Source organism: Trachypithecus francoisi, unplaced genomic scaffold (assembly GCF_009764315.1).
Source record: "Trachypithecus francoisi isolate TF-2019V2 unplaced genomic scaffold, Tfra_2.0 Lachesis_group8, whole genome shotgun sequence".
NCBI classification, from domain to species: Eukaryota; Metazoa; Chordata; class Mammalia; order Primates; family Cercopithecidae; genus Trachypithecus; species Trachypithecus francoisi.
In genome coordinates, this window is record NW_022681473.1 from 66,705,242 (window position 1) to 66,725,557 (window position 20,316).

The window sequence follows — 20,316 nt, forward strand, 5'->3', positions numbered from 1 at the left end:
AAGTTAATGGCCAGATTTTGGGGAGCCTGTTCCCAACAGTTACCAACATCAGTAAATTTAACATTGATACTTTGATCTGAAGTTCATTGGTTGATTCTATAATGTCCTTTATAGAAATTTTCCTCCTCCAGTTCAGGATATAGTGTAGGGTAGGTATTACATTTAACTGTTGTTTCTCTAATGTAGAACATTTCCATGGCTTTTCTTTGTCTTTTTTATTTTTTAAATGTCGCTGTCATAATACAGACCCTGCTCCCTTTAAAAAAAGAAATAGGACATTCCTCATTTTCTGTTTATCTGATGTTTCCTCATGATTAGATTCAGATTACACATTCTCAGTTGGAATATTGCATGGGTGGTAATATGTCCTTCAGAAAGTATCACTTCTGGATGTTCATTTGTCCCTCATTGGTAGTGTTAATTTTGTCACCCGGTCAAGGTATTGTCTGATTTCTCAACTCTAATTCTTTGTGTGTGTGTACATACATGCCCTTGCAACTAATAGTCTATAGGTAGACACTTTAAGACCATGCGTGGAGCGGGGCATGGTGGCTCACACCTGCTATCCCAGCACTTTGGGACGCTGAGGCAGGTGTATCATGAGGTCAGGAGATTGAGACTGTCCTGGCTAACATGGTGAAACCCTGTCTCTACTAAAAATACAAAAAATTAGCCGGGCGTGGTAGCATGCACCTGTAGTCCCAGTTGCTCAAGAGGCTAAGGCAGGAGAACAGCTTGAATTTGGGAGGCGGAGGTTGCAGTGAGCTGAGATCGTGCCACTGCTTTCCAGCCTGGGCAACACAGTGAGACTCCGTCTCAAAAACAACAACAACAACGAAAAAAATCCTAAAATACTTTTTGTGGCAAAGGGTCTCACTAAGTTGCCCAGGCTGGTCTTGAACTCCTAGCCTCCTTCTTGAACTTCTTTCCTCCTCGGCCTCTCAAATTGCTGGGATTATGTGAGCCACCATGCCCGACCTCATTTGTGTTTAGTAGGGAAAAAAAGAATATAATTATGTAATTACTGGAGAGCCATAAACTATAACTGATAACACTGGTTGCCCCAGGGGGAAGGAAATGGGTATTTGGGGCATACAGTAGTATGCAGAGACTTCAGTATATCCTCTTATATTCTGTGCCTTTTGAATTGTGAACCATATGAATACATTATCTACTGTATTTTTAAAAATAGCATTAAATATACTTTTTACTTCTCATTTTTTAAGACTAGTCAAGTGTAGTAGTGAGAAGGGGGAAAGAGTAGAGCAAGTTTGATCTGTAACTGACGGTGAACACTCAATTGAGAAAACTCATTACCTTTGGACGAGCTTAAGTTTACATTTCAAAAAAAACAGAGAGATGGCAATCAACCTTTAAACACAGGTATGCAGATGACAATTTCCAGAAGCAGTATGACACAGTGGGAGGAACTCAAGTTAGAGCTGATTTGTTTTTCTAAGACCACCAGAGCGAGTACTAAAGAACCAGCGAGTAGGCAAGGCTAGGAGCAAAACTGCAAATTTATTTTTGGTCACCCAGCTTCAGGGAAGAAGGTGTGGGGGGTGAGGTCCGTGGGTCTCTGGCAAAGGGAGTCACCCGGTGGAGCTCTGGGGCGAAGTTCCTGGGGCAGTCCTGACAGGAGTGGTGGCTGAGGAAGTTCGCGCCGCGCGCCTGCTGGGAGCGGCTTTTCTAGGAGTGGGAGGGCAATAGGCGGAACACGGGCGTGTCGGGGGCGTTCTGTAGGTGTGGCCAGGTAAATCTTGGTCTCTTTGGATTGACGTCACCTGGCGCATGCCCGGTTGACCTGCACCTTCCCGGGCGCCGGCTACATTTTCGCGGGCGTGGGAAAAGTTGGTGATGAAGAACCCGGAAGTGCACCATCTTGCCTCTGTTCGTCCAGACAAGAGCTTCAGCTCCACCCTAGGTGGTTCTACCACTCATTAGTGAGCAAGCCACTTACTGTTTCTGAACCTGTTTCCTCTTCCATAAAATGGAGGTATTTCCACCTGCCTACTTCTGTGGGTTACTGTATTGATCACATGAAATAATGGTTATAAAAGCTCTCTAAAAAATTATGAAGTACTTTATAATATATATTTAAACAATAAAGTATTACAAAAATAAAGATGTCAAGAGAGGGATGTGGTTATTAGTGGAAGATGATGAATTTAGGCCTTTCTATTTTGAAGTAAAGTGACACAGATTTAGAATTCATCTCTCTAAATAGAGGTAATTATAAGTCACAAAAGTGGAACAGATCTCTGAAGGATAAACATTCAACAAATAGGCTGGGTGTGGTGGCTCATGCCTGTAATCCCAGAACTTTGAGAGGCTGAGGTGGGCAGATCATAAGTTCAGGAGATCGAGACCATCCTGGCCAACATGGTGAAACCCTGTCTCTACTTAAAAAATACATATACAAAAAATTAACTGGGTGTGGTGGTGCATGCCTATAGTCCCAGCTACTTGGGAGGCTCAGGCAGGAGAATCGCTTGAACCCAGGAGGCGGAGGTTGCAGTAAGCCTAAATCACGTCACTGCACTCCAGCCTGGAGACAGAGTGAGACTCTGTCTCCAAAAAAAAAAAAAAACCTTCAACAAATAGAAGTATAATACCGCAGAACTGGCAAGGACCCTGAAGGTCATCTAAGCCTTTGCTACTCTGCGTCACTTGTATTGAAAATGCTGAGAATCTCAGGTCCCCCACCACAGACCTAGTCCATCAGAATATGTACTTTGAGAAGATTCCCTAGGTAATTCATACTGACATTTTAAGTTTAAGGAGCACTGATCTAGGCCATCTTCATTATTTTTCAGATAATAAAACTGAAGCCCTAAGTAAAGGGATTTACCCATGTTCACATTGTTAATAAGTAGCAAAATCAAGATTTGGACACAGGCTTGATCTCCTGGGCTGGGTACACCATGTATTCGCTTTCCGGACACCCTGTTTCAAAACTTTTGAGACATCTTTGCCTTTGAAACTTCCCATGTTCCCACTCCCATTTCTAATTGGCCATCTAGATCCATCAATTCTTTCTTCCCAATTTCTTTGGCATACTCTGCTCTTTTCCACCCACTTCATTCACTGCCCTAAAGCTACTGTTGTTCATACTGGGAAAAACCAGCTTCCCTCTCCTGTGCATGTATCAACTTCCTCTTCTGCAAACAAGAGTGCACTTTCAAATAGTAAGCTCTATTTAATTCCTTAAGAAGGTGCAAGTCATTAAAAAGCATTAAACTTTAACATGCTAATTTCAGGCAGAATTTGTATTTGAAACCCATCAAAATTAGCAGCTGTAACTGTAATTCTAACTCAAAATCTTCACTTCCATTCTTTCTTTCGTATTACCTCCTTTTCTTTGCCCTAGAACTAACTTTTATGTAACAGGGTCCTCCCATTCTAATCAAACTTTACTAAAATACAGTTTATCATCCTTCAGTACCCTCAGGGGATTCATTCCAGGAACAGCCACTACCGGAATCCCCCACCACCACAGATAAAAAAGTCTGCTGGTCGGTTGCGGTGGCTCACGCCTGTAATCCCAGCACTTTGGGAGGCGGAGGCGGGTGGATCACGAGGTCAGAAGATGGAGACCATCCTGGCTAACACCATGAAACCCCGTCTCTACTAAAAATACAAAAAATTAGCCAGGCGTGGTGGTGGGCACCTGTAGTCCCAGCTACTCGGGAGGCTGAGGCAGGAGAATGGTGTGAACCCTGGAGGCAGAGCTTGCAGTGCGCCGAGATGGCGCCACTGCACTCCAGCGGGGGTGACAGAGCGAGATTTTGTCTCAAAAAAAAAAAAAAAAAAAAAAAAAAATCTGCAGATGCTCAAGTCCCTGATATGAAATGGCATAGTATGCATATAACCCATGCAACATCTTCCTGTATACTTTAAATCATCTCTAGATTACTTATCTCATGCAAGGTAAACGCTGTGTAAATAGTTGTTACATAGTATTGAGTTTTTTGGTACTTTTTAAAAATTGTTGTGTTTTGGTTTTGGTTTGTTTTTTGTCAGGCTAGTCAAGTGAGGAACTGGAAGTGGAGAAGGAACAAAGAAATCTCTTACTGGTTCTGATCAACTAGTTGTGAACACAGCTGCATTTGGACTAGCCTACTGAGATTTTTTTTTTTTTTCCTGAATATTTTCTATCTGTAATTGGTTGAATCCAGAATCCACAGATGCAGAGGGCCTGCTGTAAATTCACAGAATCATCTTTTGAATTTATAGCTCTTGCCATCTACATTCTCATGCCTTTATAATTCTCTCCTATATATTCCATCCTAAGAAACCAAATTATTTCAACATTTCTTGAGTACTTATGAAAAAGTTTTTAAAAATTAGGCAGGCATGGTGTCGTTGGCCTATAGTCCTAGCTACTTTGGATGCTGAACCTGGGGGGTTGCTTGAGCCTGAGAGTTTGAGGCTGCAGTGAGCTATGATTGTGCTACCTCTCTCCAGCCTGGATGATAGAGTGAGAGCCTGTCTCTATAACCACCACCCCCCCAACCAAAAAAAGCCACAAACGCTAAACACACTGACTGTATAAACTGTACTTAAAAAAAAACCCACAAACTAATAGTAGATCTTGGAAATTATTCCATATCCGTGATCAAAGAGCTGCCATGTTATTTATTCTTTATGGTCACATAGCATTTCACTGTAGGATATATCATAATTTAGTCCCCTATTGATGTACATTTCAGTTTTTCCTAGTTTTTTGTTTTTGCTAATAAGCAACGCTGTATTACATCTCTCATATTGCTGAATCAAATAATATATGTATTTGTAATTTTTTTAAATTTTAGTTTTTTTTCGTTTTTGTTTTTCAGACAGATTCTCACCCTGCTGCCCAGGCTGGAGTGCAGTGGCTTGATCATGGCTCATTGAAGCCTCAACCTCCTGGGCTCAATCGATCCTCCCACCTCAGCCTCCCAAGTAGCTGGGTTACTGGCATGCACCACCATAGCCAGCTAATTTCTAAGTTTTTCATAGAGATGGAATCTCCCTATGTTGCCCAGACTGGTCTTGAACTCCTGGACTCAAGTGATCCTCCAACACTGGCCTCCCAAAGTGCTGGGATTACAGTTATGGGCCACTGCCCCCAGCCTGCATTTGTAATTTTGATAGATGTTGTCAGATTGCCATCTGTTATGGATGTCTGTTTGAATATCTGTTTGAATATTTGTCCCCCCCAAAATCCATGTTGAAATTTAGTCCCCAGTAGGGCAGTACTGAGAGGTAGGGCCTTTAAGAAGTGACACCATGATACCATACCTCTGCCCTGATGAATAGATTAACCATTTATGTATTAATGGGTTAATGGGTTAGTGGGTTAATGGGTTATCATGGGAGAAGAACTGATGACTTTATAAGAAGAGAGGCCTGAGTTAGCACGTTAGTGCTCAGCTCCCTTGCTATGTGTACCCTGCAAATCCTCAACCAGCAAAAAGACTCTCACCAGGGGCTGCCCCTCGACCTATGTTATCAGATTTTTTGGTCTGTGCCAATTTTAGTGTAGTTTTTAACTTGCATTTCTCTTATGAGTGAGGTTGAGAATCTTTTCATATTTAAGAGCTATTTGTATTTATATTTCTGTGAATTATCTGTTAATGTTTGTTGCCATTTTTTTTCTGTTGGGTTGTTGGACTTTTGATTTCTAGGAATTCTTTATGTTTTAGTGAAATTGCCTTTTTTATATGAATTAAAATTTTTTCTTAGGTTTTTTTTCCTTTGACTTTGCATAAGGTAGTTTTTGCCATGCCTAATTTTAAAGTGTTTTATGTAGTAATTTTCTTTTATAGCTTCTGAATATCATTTTTAGACCTTTGTGTTTATAAAATAATTTTTCATGGTTTCTTTGGGTACTTTTTGCTTTATTTACGTTAAATATTTTTAAACCTTCTGGAATTTAATGTAAGGCATAGGATGTGTGTGTGTGTGTGTGTGTGTGTGTGTGTGTGTGTATGTATGTATGTGTGGGTATTTTTGATGGCTACCCTATTGCCCTAACACCTTTATTGATTAGTTCTCTTTTTTCCCTAGAGGTTATCTTTGACTTGTTTATCTGTTTTGTCAATTTTCTCTTCATCCCTAACCACATCCATTATCTAATTAGTTATCCCAGTAAGCTCAGTTTTTCTTTAGGCTCCTATATGTTCTTATATTTTCTTTCTGTTCCTATTGATAATACTTTAAACCATTTTTATTGTAGAAATTTCAATGTCTATGGAAATGTATATTTTATATATTAATATATTCATCAGTATATCACTGTATGTTGAAATGCAAGTTGTGTGTGTGTGTGTGTGTGTTTGTGTGTATAGAGAGAGACAGAGAGAGATTGAGAGAGGAATATAATGAACTCCCAGGTACCTATTACCCCACTTCAATAACTATTAACCCGTGGTAGATCTTGTTTAATCTATATGCCTACCTGCTTGTCCTCCTTTCCTCCCTCCAATTATTTTAAAGCAAATTACAGACATGCTATTTACTCAACATCTGGACCTCTGATAGCTATTTTCTGTCTTCAATTTTTATCTTTTCTAGGTCATACTGTGTAACTGTGTGTTTCTTCGTTGGTCTTATATTTCTTTTTTTTCTTTTTCTTTTGGTCTTATGTTTCTAAATGCTGAAATTTACCTGAAAATTTACCAGAAATTTGCCCTTTTCTTTTCTTTTTTTTTTTTTTGAGACGGAGTCTCGCTCTGTCGCCCAGGCTGGAGTGTGGTGGCGCGATCTCGGCTCACTGCAAGCTCCACCTCCTGGGTTCATGCCATTCTCCTGCCTCAGCCTCCCGAATAGCTGGGACTACAGGCGCCTGCCACCGCGCCTGGCTAATTGTTTGTATTTTTTTTTTTTTAATTAGAGACGGAGTTTTACCGTATCAGCCAGGATGGTCTCGATCCCTTGACCTCGTGATCTGTTTGCCTCGGCCTCCCAAAGTGCTGGGATTACAGGCGTGAGCCACTATGCCCGGCAAATTTGCCCTTTTCATGTGTACAAACTCTGGTTCTTTAGTAAGATCATATACTCTGAAATTAGGTAGTAATTCATAATAATAGTCTGTAAAGGCAATACCAAGATAGAATAGAAGAAAGGGGTAACGAGGGGCAGGGGAGAGAGACACTTGCAGAGGGCAGTAGTGGATCTACCTGTTTCTTTTTTTTTTTTTTTTTTTTTTTTGAGACAGAGTCTCGCTCTTCCGCCCAGGCTGGAGTGCTGTGGCCGGATCTCAGCTCACGGCAAGCTCCGCCTCCCGGGTTCAGGCCATTCTCCTGCCTCAGCCTCCCGAGTAGCTGGGACTACAGGCGCCCGCCACCTCGCCCGGCTAGTTTTTTGTATTTTTAGTAGAGATGGGGTTTCACCATGTTAGCCAGGATGGTCTCGATCTCCTGACCTCGTGATCCGCCCGTCTCGGCCTCCCAAAGTGCTGGGATTACAGGCTTGAGCCACCGCGCCTGGCCGGATCTACCTGTTTCTTAGGGTAACACTACCTGGCGGAAAAATGGGGTGGGGGGAAGGCAAGTTTTGGGGCCTTTCACCGAGTTTGGGGGTAAATAGGGTAGAAATAAGAAACCCAGAGCCAAAATGTATAAGAAATGTAGAAAGTGAGGCAGGAGAATGGCGTAAACCCGGGAGGTGGAGCTTGCAGTGAGCTGAGATCCGGCCACTGCACTCCAGCCCGGGCGACAGAGCGAGACTCCGTCTCAAAAAAAAAAAAAAAAAAAGAAATGTAGAAAGTTCAGAGTTGTAGTTTGTTTTTTCCTGTTGAGAAGCCTGTTTTATAATTTAGTGCTTAGTAAATGACTGCATTAAATTCAGACTGATTTGAACTTGGTGGGAGAGCAGAGTTAATTTCAGAATAAAGGCTTTAGTTCCAAAGTTGTGTAATTTGTGCCAGAGAAAGCTCTCAATTAGCAACCAAAACTATGAAGTGCTTTGTGAGAGATTAGGGTTGTTGGGATTGTTTGTTTAAATCTGTAACTTGGTTGGCACCATTTGCTTATAGCCAATAGCCCCAGGCTCTAGTTTTAAAGCATTCTTGTGTTCTTTCAAAATTTTCACAGTGAGGCTTTCAGGTTGGATCAAAGGATTAGGAAAATATAGGTGCTATAATATAAAGAGCTCCTTTCTGGTTTTTTTTTTTTTTTTTAAACTGACTTGAATTTATCAAGCTTAAATTTTTAGTTCAGTAGTTGAGTATCTTTACATTCTTTGGAAATGTGGAAAACCAGTTTCCCCCAGGTTTATATTTGTTACCTCTCAAAAAGTTACAGCAAAGTAACAGTAATATAAATTTGCCAGAAATAATCTGGGCCTTAATTCTTGCCTGCCGTAGAGCCTGGTCTCAGGCTGAGAGGAAATGTCTGACCTGAGAAAGAAATGGAACCGGGAGTTGAGCGTGGGAATGGAAGAAGGTGTATAGGACAAGTTTGACTACATTTCCAAAGGCAAATACTGTTTTAAGAAATTATCTCATAATATCTGTGTTTATCTGAATCAGGGGTCAGCAAACTGTGACTAACAATGGCTGGTTTTTGTAACAACCTATAAGCTAAGAATGGTTATATTGTTAAAGAATCATTAACAAACTAAAAAAGAAGAGTATGTAGACAGACTGGGTGTGCACTGAAAAGCTTAGAAGATTTACTCCCTGATCTACATTATTCAAGGTATATAGTAATATTTCTTTATGTGAACATTAAACATTTCTTGTTATTTTGTTTGTTTCATATCATCATTTTCAATGACCTTTTAAAATAACTGGTAATATGGTTTTCCATTGTATTTTTACATTGTACCGCAATGTAAGAGTGTTACTCAGTTTTTGCTTTTATAGCAATACTGGAATAAACATATTTGCACACAATTTTATCACTTGTGAAATGCTTGGTAAAATTTTATTTGCATTTTAAAATGTGATAATTTTTGCTAAATTGCCCTCGCTCCAAAGCAGACCAGTTTTATGTTCTCCTCACTTTGTTGTCCTTTCCCGTGTCAGCCCCAGTAGAGACTAAAATTGTTTGACTCTTTAATCAGATCGGTCCCTTTAATTATCTATTACTCCATAGCAAACAAAAACTTGAGTGGCTTAAAATGACATCATCATCATTAATTTTGCTCAGAAATCTGCAGTTTGGTCTGAGCTTGGTGGGAACAACTTGTCTGCTTATTATCTTGATGTCATTTCTTGAGGCTTGGAGCCTCAGGACATGGTCACTTAGATGTCTGGCTGCCTGCTGGAATCTCAGCTGAGGCTGTGGAGAGAACACCTATGAAGCCCATGTGACTGGTTGGCTTCCTCACAGTATAGTCACTGGGTTCCAAGGAAGAACATCCCAAAAGGACCAGGTGGAAGCCATGTCACCTTTCATCATTTAGCCTCAGAAGTCACATAGCTTCATTTCTGCCCACATTTAAGGGGGAGGAAACATAGACCTCCCTTATTCATGGATGACAGGGGTGGCAGCATTACACTGTGAGAGAGCATGTCAGATGGGATGTATTGGGGCAACCAATTTGGAAACTGCGGTCGGCCACAAGGTGGAATATTTATTTTGATGTGCGTATTTTAAAATTATGGGTGTGATTATACATCTTTTCACATGTTCATTGACTAGTTCCATTACTTTTCCTTTTCCTTTGACCTGCCTTTTCTTTTTCTTTCTTCCTTTTTTTTTTTTTTTTTGAGATGGAGTCTCACCCTGTCACCCAGGCAGGAGTCCTATGGTGCGATCTCGGCTCACTGCAACCTTCCCCTCCAGGGTTCAAACGATTCTCCTGCCTTAGCCTCCCTAGTACCTGGGATTACAGGCGTCTGCCACCATTCCCAGCTAACTTTTGTATTTTAGTAGAGACGGGGTTTCACCATGTTGCCCAGGCCAGTCTCGAACTCCTGACCTCGTGATCCGCCCGACTCGGCCTCCCAAAGTGCTGGGATTACAGACATGAGCCACCGTGCCTGGCCTGACCTGCCTTTTCATATCCTTTGCCCCTTTTTCATTGGTCTCTAGGTTATTGATTATTGGTTACATTATTGATGTGTAATAACCCCCCCCTTTTTTTTGAGATGGAGTCTTGCTCTGTTGCCCAGGCTGGAGTGCAGTGGTGTGATCTCGACTCACTGCAAGCTCTGCCTCCCGGGTTCACGCCATTCTCCTGCCTCAGCCTCCTGAGTAGCTGGGACTACAGGTGCCTGCCACCACACCTGGCTAATTTTTTTGTATTTTTAGTAGAGACGGGGTTTCGCCATGTTAGCCAGGATGGTCTCGATCTCCTGACCTCGTGATCCGCCTGCCTCGGCCTCTCAAAGTGCTGGGATTACAGGCGTGAGCCACTGTGCCCCGCCAACTCTTATAGATTAAGCGAATCAGACTGAAACTCGATTTAGAAGGTACTTCCCTGGGGCCCTGGGAGTTGAGAAAGTTGTGTGTGGGATGGTTTAGTTTGGTGATGGTGGGGATTTATGGAGTAATTATATTTAAGAACCATACTACTTTTGTTTTTTAAGCAAGTGATCCAGCAAGGGAAGGTGAATGGGAGCCATTTCCTTGTCTTTTGGTTATCAGCCTCTCTGAATCACTCTCCAGTGCTTGATGCAGAACAAGATTCAGGGCATATCAGTTCTCTTTGGTCATTAATATATCTCAGAAGCCAGAGAATTTTAGATGCATACAAAGGAAAGGTAAAAAAAAAAAAAAAAAAAAGTGGTGAAAATGGCTTTGAGTTCTGTAAGTTCTGGTGTGTGATCTGACTGATTTTTTTAAATCTTGCTTTCCCCTATATTGAGGTTCAAAACTGTATCAACAAATATAGATTGACCCTACAGAAATGATCATTTTCTAAAATGTGGGTATGTTTAAAAAAGTGAAACATTTCTTTTATCTTGCCACTAAGTTAGAATGTTACTCCTCAACTACTAACCTGCCATGGGATAAATCCTTAATAAACATTACAGTATAATTTCTTTCCCTAGTTGTAATATTTGACAGTTTTAAAGGGATGGGCTGATGTTTGCCATCATAGTACTCATTTTAAGTATAGTTTGATCGAGACTTAGATTGTGTCAGCAGAGTCTGTATCCCACATCTCTTGACTCTGCTCTCTTCCTTGTTGGTTTCATTCCCTGGCTTCACTGTGATGGAAAGATGACTGACAGGATATCTAGCCCTGTGTCCTTCTAGGTTCAGGGCCAGTGGGGAAAAAAAAAGAACTCATGGTCAGACGCAAGGGCTCATGCCTGTAATCCCAGCACTTTGGGAGGCCGAGGCGGGTGGATCATTTGAGGTCAGGAGTACGAGACCAGCCTGGCCAAAATGGCAAAACCCCGTCTATACAAAAGATACGAAAATTAGAAGGTGTGGTAGTGTGCACTGTAGTCCCAGCAACTTGGGAGGCTGAGGCAGGAGAATCGCTTGAGACCAGGAGGCAGAGGTTGTAGTGAGCTGAGATTGTGCCACTGCACTCCAGCCTGGGTGACAGAGCAAGACTCCATCTAAAAAAGAAAAAAAAACTCTCAACAGTTTAATTTCTGGGTGTTTCATTAGCCCTAGTTGGATCATATGTTATGATCAGGGGAATAGAATGTGCTGATTGATTGGCCTGAGCTGAATCGCATGAACATCTCTGATGCTGCAGGTAGAGTTAACTGTACTGGAATGGACTGTGGATCTACAAGGCCATAAACAAAACAAACAAAAATATAAAAACAAAACAAAAAAGTTGTTTGTATCCTACTGTTAAGTTTTAAAGCAGATTTCTTTTTTTTTTTTGGAGGCACAGTCTCACTCTGTCGCCCAGGCTGGAGTGCAGAGGCGCCATCTCAGCTCACTGCAAGCTCTGCCTCCCGAGTTCACTCCATTCTCCTGCCTCAGCCTCCGGAGTAGCTGGGACTCCAGGCACCCGCCACCACGTCTGGCTAATTTTTTGTATTTTTAGTAGAGACGCGGTTTCACCATGTTAGCCAAGATGGTCTTGATCTCCTGACCTCGTGATCTGCCTGCCTTGGTTTCCCAAAGTGCTGGGATTACAGGTGTGAGCCACCGCGGCTGGCCTAAAACAGCTTTCTAAGAAAATTACTGGTATTAAGAAGCAAAACAACTATTCTAGGTTTTTTGGAAGCACTGGTTTACAGTCATACTAATGAGTATGATTGTAATACTAATATTTTTATTTTTTTACTAAAGCAGATGTTTCTCTTTTCTTTGTTTTTTTGAGACAAGGTCTCACTGCATTGCCCAGTCTGGAGTACATTGGCGCTATCATGGCTCACTGCAGCCTTGGCTTCCTGGGCTCAAGTGATTCTCGCACTTCAGCCTCCTGGGTAGCTAGAACTACATTCATGCGCCGCCATGCCCAACTAATTTTTGTGGAGATGGAGTTTTGCCATGTTGCCCAGGCTGGTCTTAAACTCCTGGGCTCAAGCAATGTGCCCTCCTTGGCCTCCCAAAGTGCTGGGATTATAGGTGTAAACCACCATGACCAGCCAGGTGTTTCAGATTTACTATGCATACCACTTAATTCTTGCGTTAGAATCTGTATTTGAAAGATTTGTAAGAAGTTAAGGAATTTAGGGTCATATTGCTCTTTTGCCCACTGCCAACATTTCAGGTAGTTGAATTGTGCCCTATAATCTGTCTATCCCCCAAAGCAAAGCTGAATAGAGTTTGATTTTGTATGTTAGTGAATGTTTTTAACCTTTATATAAGGATTTGATAGGTAGTGTTTCAAATATTTTAAAGCCATGTTAATTTAAAAATTAAATCCCCTATTCAGCTCTGGGGATGGATGTTACTAGAGCACAACTCAGCCACCTAAAGCTACCACTGTAGTATAATACACAAAGAGCATTTTAAAACAGTGAAAGTATAAAGTAGAGCATTTGAGGAAGTTTCTGGAGATTGCTTGACCACATGGCTATTCACAATAGCAAAGACATGGAATCAACCTAGATGCCCATCAATGGTAGACTGGATAAAGAAAATGTTATACATATACCCCATGCAATACTACACAGCCAGAAAAAAGAATGAGATCATGGCCTTTGCAGCAGCATGGTTGGAGCTGGATTCTATTATCCTAAATGAATTAATGCAGGAGCAGAAAACAAAAAACTTCATGTTCTCTCTTATAAGTACACATGGACACAAAGAAGGGAACAGTAGATACTGAGGCTTATTTGAGGGGTGGAGCATGAGAAGAGGGTGAGGATTTAAAAACTAGGTATTGGGCATTATGCTGATTACCTGGGTGGGAAAATTATCTGTACCCCAAACCCTGAGACATGCAGTTTACCCATATAACAAAACTTGTGTATGTACCTCTTGAGCCTAAAAGTTGCCAAAAAAAAAAAAAGTTAGGCGATCTTAGGAAGTTAGATGGAGTCTCGCTCTGTCGCCCAGGCTGGAGTGCAATGGCCGGATCTCAGCTCACTGCAAGCTCCGCCCCCTGGGTTTACACCATTCTCCTGCCTCAGCCTCCCAAGTAGCTGGGACTACAGGCGCCCGCCACCTCGCCCGGCTAGTTTTTTTGTATTTTTTAGTAGAGATGGGGTTTCACCGTATTAGCCAGGATGGTCTCGATCTCCTGACCTCGTGATCCGCCCATCTCGGCCTCCCAAAGTGCTGGGATTACAGGCTTGAGCCACCGCGCCCGGCCGGAATGTTATCTTAAAGAGTAATTCCGAAGTTTATGTAAATTTTAATTTTTTTGTGTAAATTTTATTTACTCAGAATGTTTTTACTTTCTTGAGATATTTGAACCAATTTAGATCATAAAAAAGTTTGGCTTAAATACCTGTAGCTGGACCATTAATTCTAAACAGACCAGGAATTCTGTTTAGAAAAGATCAAAGCATTGATATTTATGCTTGATGGTGCCTCTAGGATGTGCAGTACCACTAGAGCATATACCCAAGAGCAGTTGAAGGATGAGCCTTGAGGATTTCCTGTAGGCTAAAAGTGCTATTAAGACTTATCCCGTTTCAGTCATTAGGCAAGTTTTTAGATGTGAAGTGCCCTGTGTTCTCCAACCATCTGGTGGGTGGGCATCAGAATCTGGTAAGGGTGTCAGACCACTCAGAACCATTGCAAGGCCTAAGAAAAACCAAGTTTTAAATTTTAATTAAGTCCTACTTATCAGTTTCATCTTTTATGAATTATGCTTTTGGTGTTGTATCTAGAAAGTCATCACAAACCCAAGATCACCGAAATTTTTTCCTATATTATCTTCTAGGAGTTTTATAGTTTTGCATTTTTACTGAGGTCTCTGATTCATTTTGACTTAATTTTTGTGAAAAGTGTAAGATCTGTGTCTACATTCATTTTTTTTTTTTTTGCATGTGAATGTCCACTTTCAGCACTATTTGTTGAAAAGACTTGGCTGTTGTCTTTGAATTGTCTTTGAGCCTTTATCAAAGAACAGTTGACAGTATTTGTGTAAGTGTATTTCTAGGCTCTCTATTCTGTTCTCATCTATTTGTCTCTTCTTTTGCCAATGCCATCCTGCCTTGATTACTGTAGCTTTATAGTAATGTCAGTCCTCTGACTTTGTTCTTTCAGTTTTTTTTTTTTTTTTTTGAGACGGAGTCTTGCTCTGTCACCTAGCTGGAGTGCAGTGACATGATCTCAGCTCACTGCAACCTCTGCCTCCCTTGTTCAAGCGATTCTCCTGGCTCAGCCTCCTGAGTAGCTGTGATTACAGGTGTGTGCCACCACGCCTGGCTAATATTTTGTATTTTTAGTGGAGATGGGGTTTCGCCATGTTAGCCAGGCTGGTCTCGAACTCCTGTTCAGGTGATCCACCCACATCGGCCTCCCAAAGTGCTGAGATTACAGGCATGAGCCACTGTGCCCGGCCTGTTCTTTTGTTTTCTTGAGATGGAGTCTCAGTCGTTCTGTTGCCCAGGTTGGAGTGCAGTGGTGTGATCTCGGCTCACTGCAACCTCCAACTCTGGGGTTCAAGTGATTCTCCTGCCTTAGCCTGCCAAGTAGTTGAGATTACAGGTGTGTGCCACCATGCCTGGCTAATTTTTGTATCTTTAGTAGAGATGGGGTTTCACCATTTTGGCCAGGCTGGTCTCGAACTCCTGACCTCAGGTGATCCACCCACCTCGGCCTCCCAAAGTGCTGGGATTGCAGATATAAGCCACTGTGCCCGACCTGGCTAATTTATTTTTATTTTTTCTGGAGATATGGTCTCACTTTGTTGTTGCCTAGGCTGATCTTGAACTCCTGGGCTCAAGTGATCCTCTTGCTTTGGCCTCCCAAAGTGCTGGGATTATAGTTATGATCCACTGTGCCTGGCTCTGGAATGAATTTTATTAAAAAAGAAGACGAGACCTAGGACACAAGAGGGTTTACATGTACATTTACAGCCTTTCACCAAAATTGCATCAGTAATTTACCCATAAAGAGTGTATTAGCGGCTGGGCATGGTGGCTCATGCCTGTAATCTCAGCACTTTTGGGAAGCTGAGGTGGGCGGATCACGAGGTCAGGAGATCTAGACCATCCTGGCCAACATGGTGAAACCCTGTCTCTACTAAAATACAAAAAGTTAGCTGGGCATGGTTGTATACACCTGTAGTCCCAGCTACTTGGGAGGCTGAGGCTGGGGAATCGCTTGAACCCAAGAGGCGAAGGTTGCAGTGAGCCAAGATCACGCCACTGCTCTCCAGCCTGGTGACAGAGTGAGACTCTCACAAAAAAAAAAAAAAAAAAAGAATTCATTAGCGTGGGCAACATAGGGAGACTCTGTCTCTTACAAAAGTATATATTTATATTAGCTGGGCATGGTGGCATATGCCTGTGGTCCCAGATACTTGGGAGACTGAGGTGGGAGGATCGCTTGAGCCTGGGAGGTTGAGGCTGCAGTGAGCTCTGACCTACCACTGTACTCCAGCCTGGGCAACAGAGAGAGACCCTGTCTCAAAAAAAAAAAAAAAAAAGTTTATTTCTTTGTCCATTCCAGTTGCTGTAAGTATCTTGGATTTTAAATATGGTATAACGAAAATACCCTAATGCTTCTGAAATAAGTAAATTAAAGGAAAAAGGCAAAAAGTCATACAGCCCACAGTCAGTGCTTTAAGTATAGTTGGTCAGTTTGTGGAGTTTGTTTTTTGTAAACCTTCTTATAAAATGATCTGAATGTGGTTAGTTCTGTTTATTTGCATTAATAGATTACATTGGTAATCACCCAGATGAAATCATAGAGTTTAGAATCAGAAGGTATCTTGGAGGTGGTCGTGCTAATTGCTACATAATGCAGAGATCTCTTTGGTAATAATATTCATGCATCTATTACAGATTCGATCTCCGTCCAAGCCCTGCACACTGCTTTGTAAGGCAGTCAATTTCATGATAATTGCATGTGTCATAAAGTTATTCTCTTGAGTCGAAGAATTGGTTATTTCCTTGTGTTCTGTAGTAATAAAGGAGTATAAAGACCAAATGATATCTTTTAGGTATATGTAGTACTGAGATAGAAATACATATCCAAATATATAGGGTATAATCCTTGGCTTGCTTTCTGCATTCTTTCCTTCTTTTGAGATCTCTCCTGTAATTCATTATTTTCTTTGTTTTATATTTGGTTACTTAGAATTGTTGGGATTGGCTGGGTGTGGTGGCTCATAACTGTAATCTCAGCACTTTGGGGGGCTGAGGCAGGTGGATCACCTGAGGTCAGGAGTTTGAGACCAACCTGGCCAACATGGTGAAACTCCGTCTCTACTAAAAATAAAAAAAAGTAGCCGGGCGTGGTGGTGGGCTCCTGTAGTCCCAGCTACTCGGGAGACTGAGGCAGGAGAATGGTGTGAACCCTGGAGGTGGAGCTTGCAGAGAGCCGAGATTGCGCCCCTGCACTGCAGCCTGGGCAACAGAGTGAGACTACATCTCAAAAAAAAAAAAAAAAAAAAAAAGAATAATAATTAATAGTTAACCTTCTAGGGTTGTTATGAGAATTAAATGATCACAGGAATGAAGCACATATTTAGCGCAGTGCATGGCACATGGTAAACATTTAATAAATGCTAACAGTACAGTGATGGTAATGGTTTTTTTTTCTTTTTCTTTTTTTTTTGAGACAGAGTCTCGCTCTGTCGCCCAGGCTGGAGTGCAGTGGCGCGATCTCGGCTCACTGCAAGCTCCGCCTCCCGGGTTCGCGGCATTCTCCTGCCTTAGCCTCCCGAGTAGCTGGGACCACAGGTGTCCGCTGCCACGCCCGGCTAATTTTTTGCATTTTTAGTAGAGATGGGGTTTCACCGTGTTAGCCAGGATGGTCTCGATCTCCTGACCTCGTGATCCGCCCCCCTCGGCCTCCCAAAGTGCTGGGATTACAGGCGTGAGCCACCGCGCCCGGCGGTAATGGTTTCTATCAAGCCTTTTTTTTTTTTTTTTTTTTTTTTTTTTTGAGACGGAGTCTTGCTCTGTGGCCCAGGCTGGAGTGCAGTGGCCGGATCTCAGCTCACTGCAAGCTCCGCCTCCCGGGTTTACACCATTCTCCTGCCTCAGCCTCCTGAGTAGCTGGGACTACAGGCGCCCGCCACCTCGCCCGGCTAGTTTTTTGTATTTTTTTTTTAGTAGAGACGGGGTTTCACCATGTTAGCCAGGATGGTCTCGATCTCCTGACCTCGTGATGCGCCCGTCTCGGCCTCCCAAAGTGCTGGGATTACAGGCTTGAGGCACCGCGCCCGGCCTCTATCAAGCCTTTTTAAGGGAGCAACTGATTTTGTTACTGGTAGCAGTTCTTCACTGCAAGTTCTCCAGGTTCTAGGTGTTTTGAACAAAGAATTGGACAAAATGCACAGCATAGCAAGGAAAGAGTGGAGCAACAAAAGCAGAGATTTATTGAGAATGAAAGTACACTCAACAGGGTGGGAGTGGGCCTGAGCAGCCCCTCAAGTGTCCCCTTACAGATCTTCTAGGGTCCAGATACCCCCAGAGGTTTCCCATTGGCCACTTGGTGTTCACACCATGCAAATGAAGTGGTGGCCTGCAATCAGTCTGATTGGTTGCAGAAAACTACCAATCAGAGGCTGAAGTTACCAAGTTACACTCCTATGCAAGCATCTGATTGGTTATGGAAAACACCCAATCATATTGGGGGTTTGCAAAGGGCGTAGCCTTTGGTCCTTTTGTTACTCAGACCTGGAAAGTTGGGGGTTTCCTTTAGATTTAGTTCTAGGTTGGCCTTAGGTCCCTGGACACCCTATTCTCCTGCCTCAATTTTAGTTGGAAAATCAGGAAGGGTAGGAATCTTCTTTCCTAAACTTTGAAATATGCATAGGGGGCGGGCGCGGTGGCTCACGCCTGTAATCCCAGCCCTTTGGGAGGCCGAGGCGGGCGGATCACGAGGTCAGGATATCAAGACCATCCTGGCTAACATAGTGAAACCCCGTCTCTACTAAAAATACAAAAAAAATTAGCTGGGCGAGGTGGCGGGCGCCTGTAGTCCCAGCTACTCGGGAGGCTGAGGCAGAAGAATGCCGTGAACCCGGGAGGCGGAGCTTGCAGTGAGCTGAGATCCGGCCACTGCACTCCAGTCTGGGCAGCAGAGTGAGACTCTGTCTCAAAAAACAAACAAACAAACAAACAAAAAAAAAAGAAAAGAAATATGCATAGGATCTCCTTAAAGAGCAGGATGGGCATTGAGATCTACCATCAGCAAATGCATGGAGCTAGGAAAGTGCATGGTGTTTTTGATAGACTTGAAGCAGTCATGTGTGACTGAGGGGTTGAGTATGTGGAAGATCTGGTGGGAAGTAAGGATGGTATATAGAGAAGTCAGAGTGTAGAGGGCTTTGAACACAATGTTGGGATGTTTGTACATTATCCTAGATATTCCAGATGTTTTCAGATCTTTGAACAGAAGAGCAGGATTGCATTCTTATGGCAAAATATATGTGGTTATTGTATAGAGATAATTAGTGGCTCCTGTTTTTAAAGTTTTGACTGAAAGGGCTAATGAAAAGTATGTAGCAGTAGAAAATGGTTGCTGTAATCCAGGGTGTGAAATGGAAACCACTGGCAGATTGTGGAAAACTGAGCCTTTTAGAGTAAGCCCAGGAAACTTTTTGTAAATACGTTTGAGGCTTTTCATACTTAGAGGATTAAACAAATTTATTAGACAATAACTTTCTCAAAGAATCTTAATCTCTAGATTGGGGGAAAGGATTGGGTTGGTATGTGCAAGGGAAAAAGACCTGGGCTCTTCTGGCTGACTGCGCATGTAATTGAAAGTGGACTTACCTCAGGAGAGTGAACTGTCTTTCAGCCTGAGGGAGAGCTTTAAGCATATTTTAAGTGTAAGCACTTGGTTTCTATTTTTAAGTCTCTGAAGATAATGGTCTGACATAGGGAACTAACTTTTGGGGGTGAATCTGCTGTGCTCAGACTTCAGCATTGCCAGCATTCTCTTTTTGATGTGTGAGTTGATTTGGCTATCCCTTAAGCTTATTTTGTATTTTTGTTGATTTCTACTATTGCTTCTGAAGCGTTTGCGTTTCCAAACTTGTGATTTCAAATCATTAAAGAGTTTGGTTGGCGAAATTGTTAGGAAGGAGGCCTGATTAGGAAACTGAGACTGGTTGATTACTGGTGAAATGAGAATTGAATGGAAGCTCACCGCAGTTGCTTTATTGGCTGGATGGAGTGGATGGAATGACCAGTGAGTCACTATTTTTGTTTTTTGGCTGTGGCCTCATTTTCTTGCTTGTATAGATAATCTGGCATCTAGACTGAAGTAGCATCAGGGGTGAGTGTTATGTGTTAACTGGTGATGATCTGTTGGTATAAGATGAATTTTACCTGTCTACCAGAATCCCTCTGTGGAGAAAAGCAAATTATTACTTAGTTTATGTTCCAGGGAATACTAATGCTATTATATGGGTATATAGCACTTACATAACATTGGTCCTTTTCAAAAATATTTCATGTCTGTCGTCACTTCATTCTTCAACCACCTGGTAAATGAGATAGGGCAGGTATAATTCCTGTTTGACAGAGGGGATGCTGAGGCATAAATAAGAGACTGGGTTATGGTTTCTGGCTCAATAAATAAATGACTGAGACAACCTATTACGTTTCATTTTTGAACTGCAACTTTCAGAAAATTTTATAGGAGGAAAAAGCTGAATGCCTTCTCTTTTCGTTATTTTTCAGCGGCGTCTTCGACATCTTCGGAACATTGCTGCCCGGAACATTGTTAATAGAAATGGCCATCAGCTCCTTGATACCTACTTTACACTTCACTTGTGTAGTACTGAAAAGATATATAAAGGTAAGGGGATCTGTGGACTTGCTACCCA

General features: G+C 42.2%; 1 protein-coding gene across 3 annotated transcripts in view; it reads left to right on the top strand.

The window, feature by feature from the left end:
* The window catches only part of UVRAG (UV radiation resistance associated), a 340,923-nt gene that overhangs the window by 19,579 nt on the left and 301,028 nt on the right, over positions 1-20,316 (top strand). For all 3 annotated transcript variants that reach the window (XM_033206742.1, XM_033206745.1, XM_033206746.1), the window contains exon 2: positions 20,171-20,288. In XM_033206742.1, the coding sequence (XP_033062633.1) occupies positions 20,171-20,288 (118 nt within the window). The remainder of the gene's footprint in view (positions 1-20,170; positions 20,289-20,316) is intronic.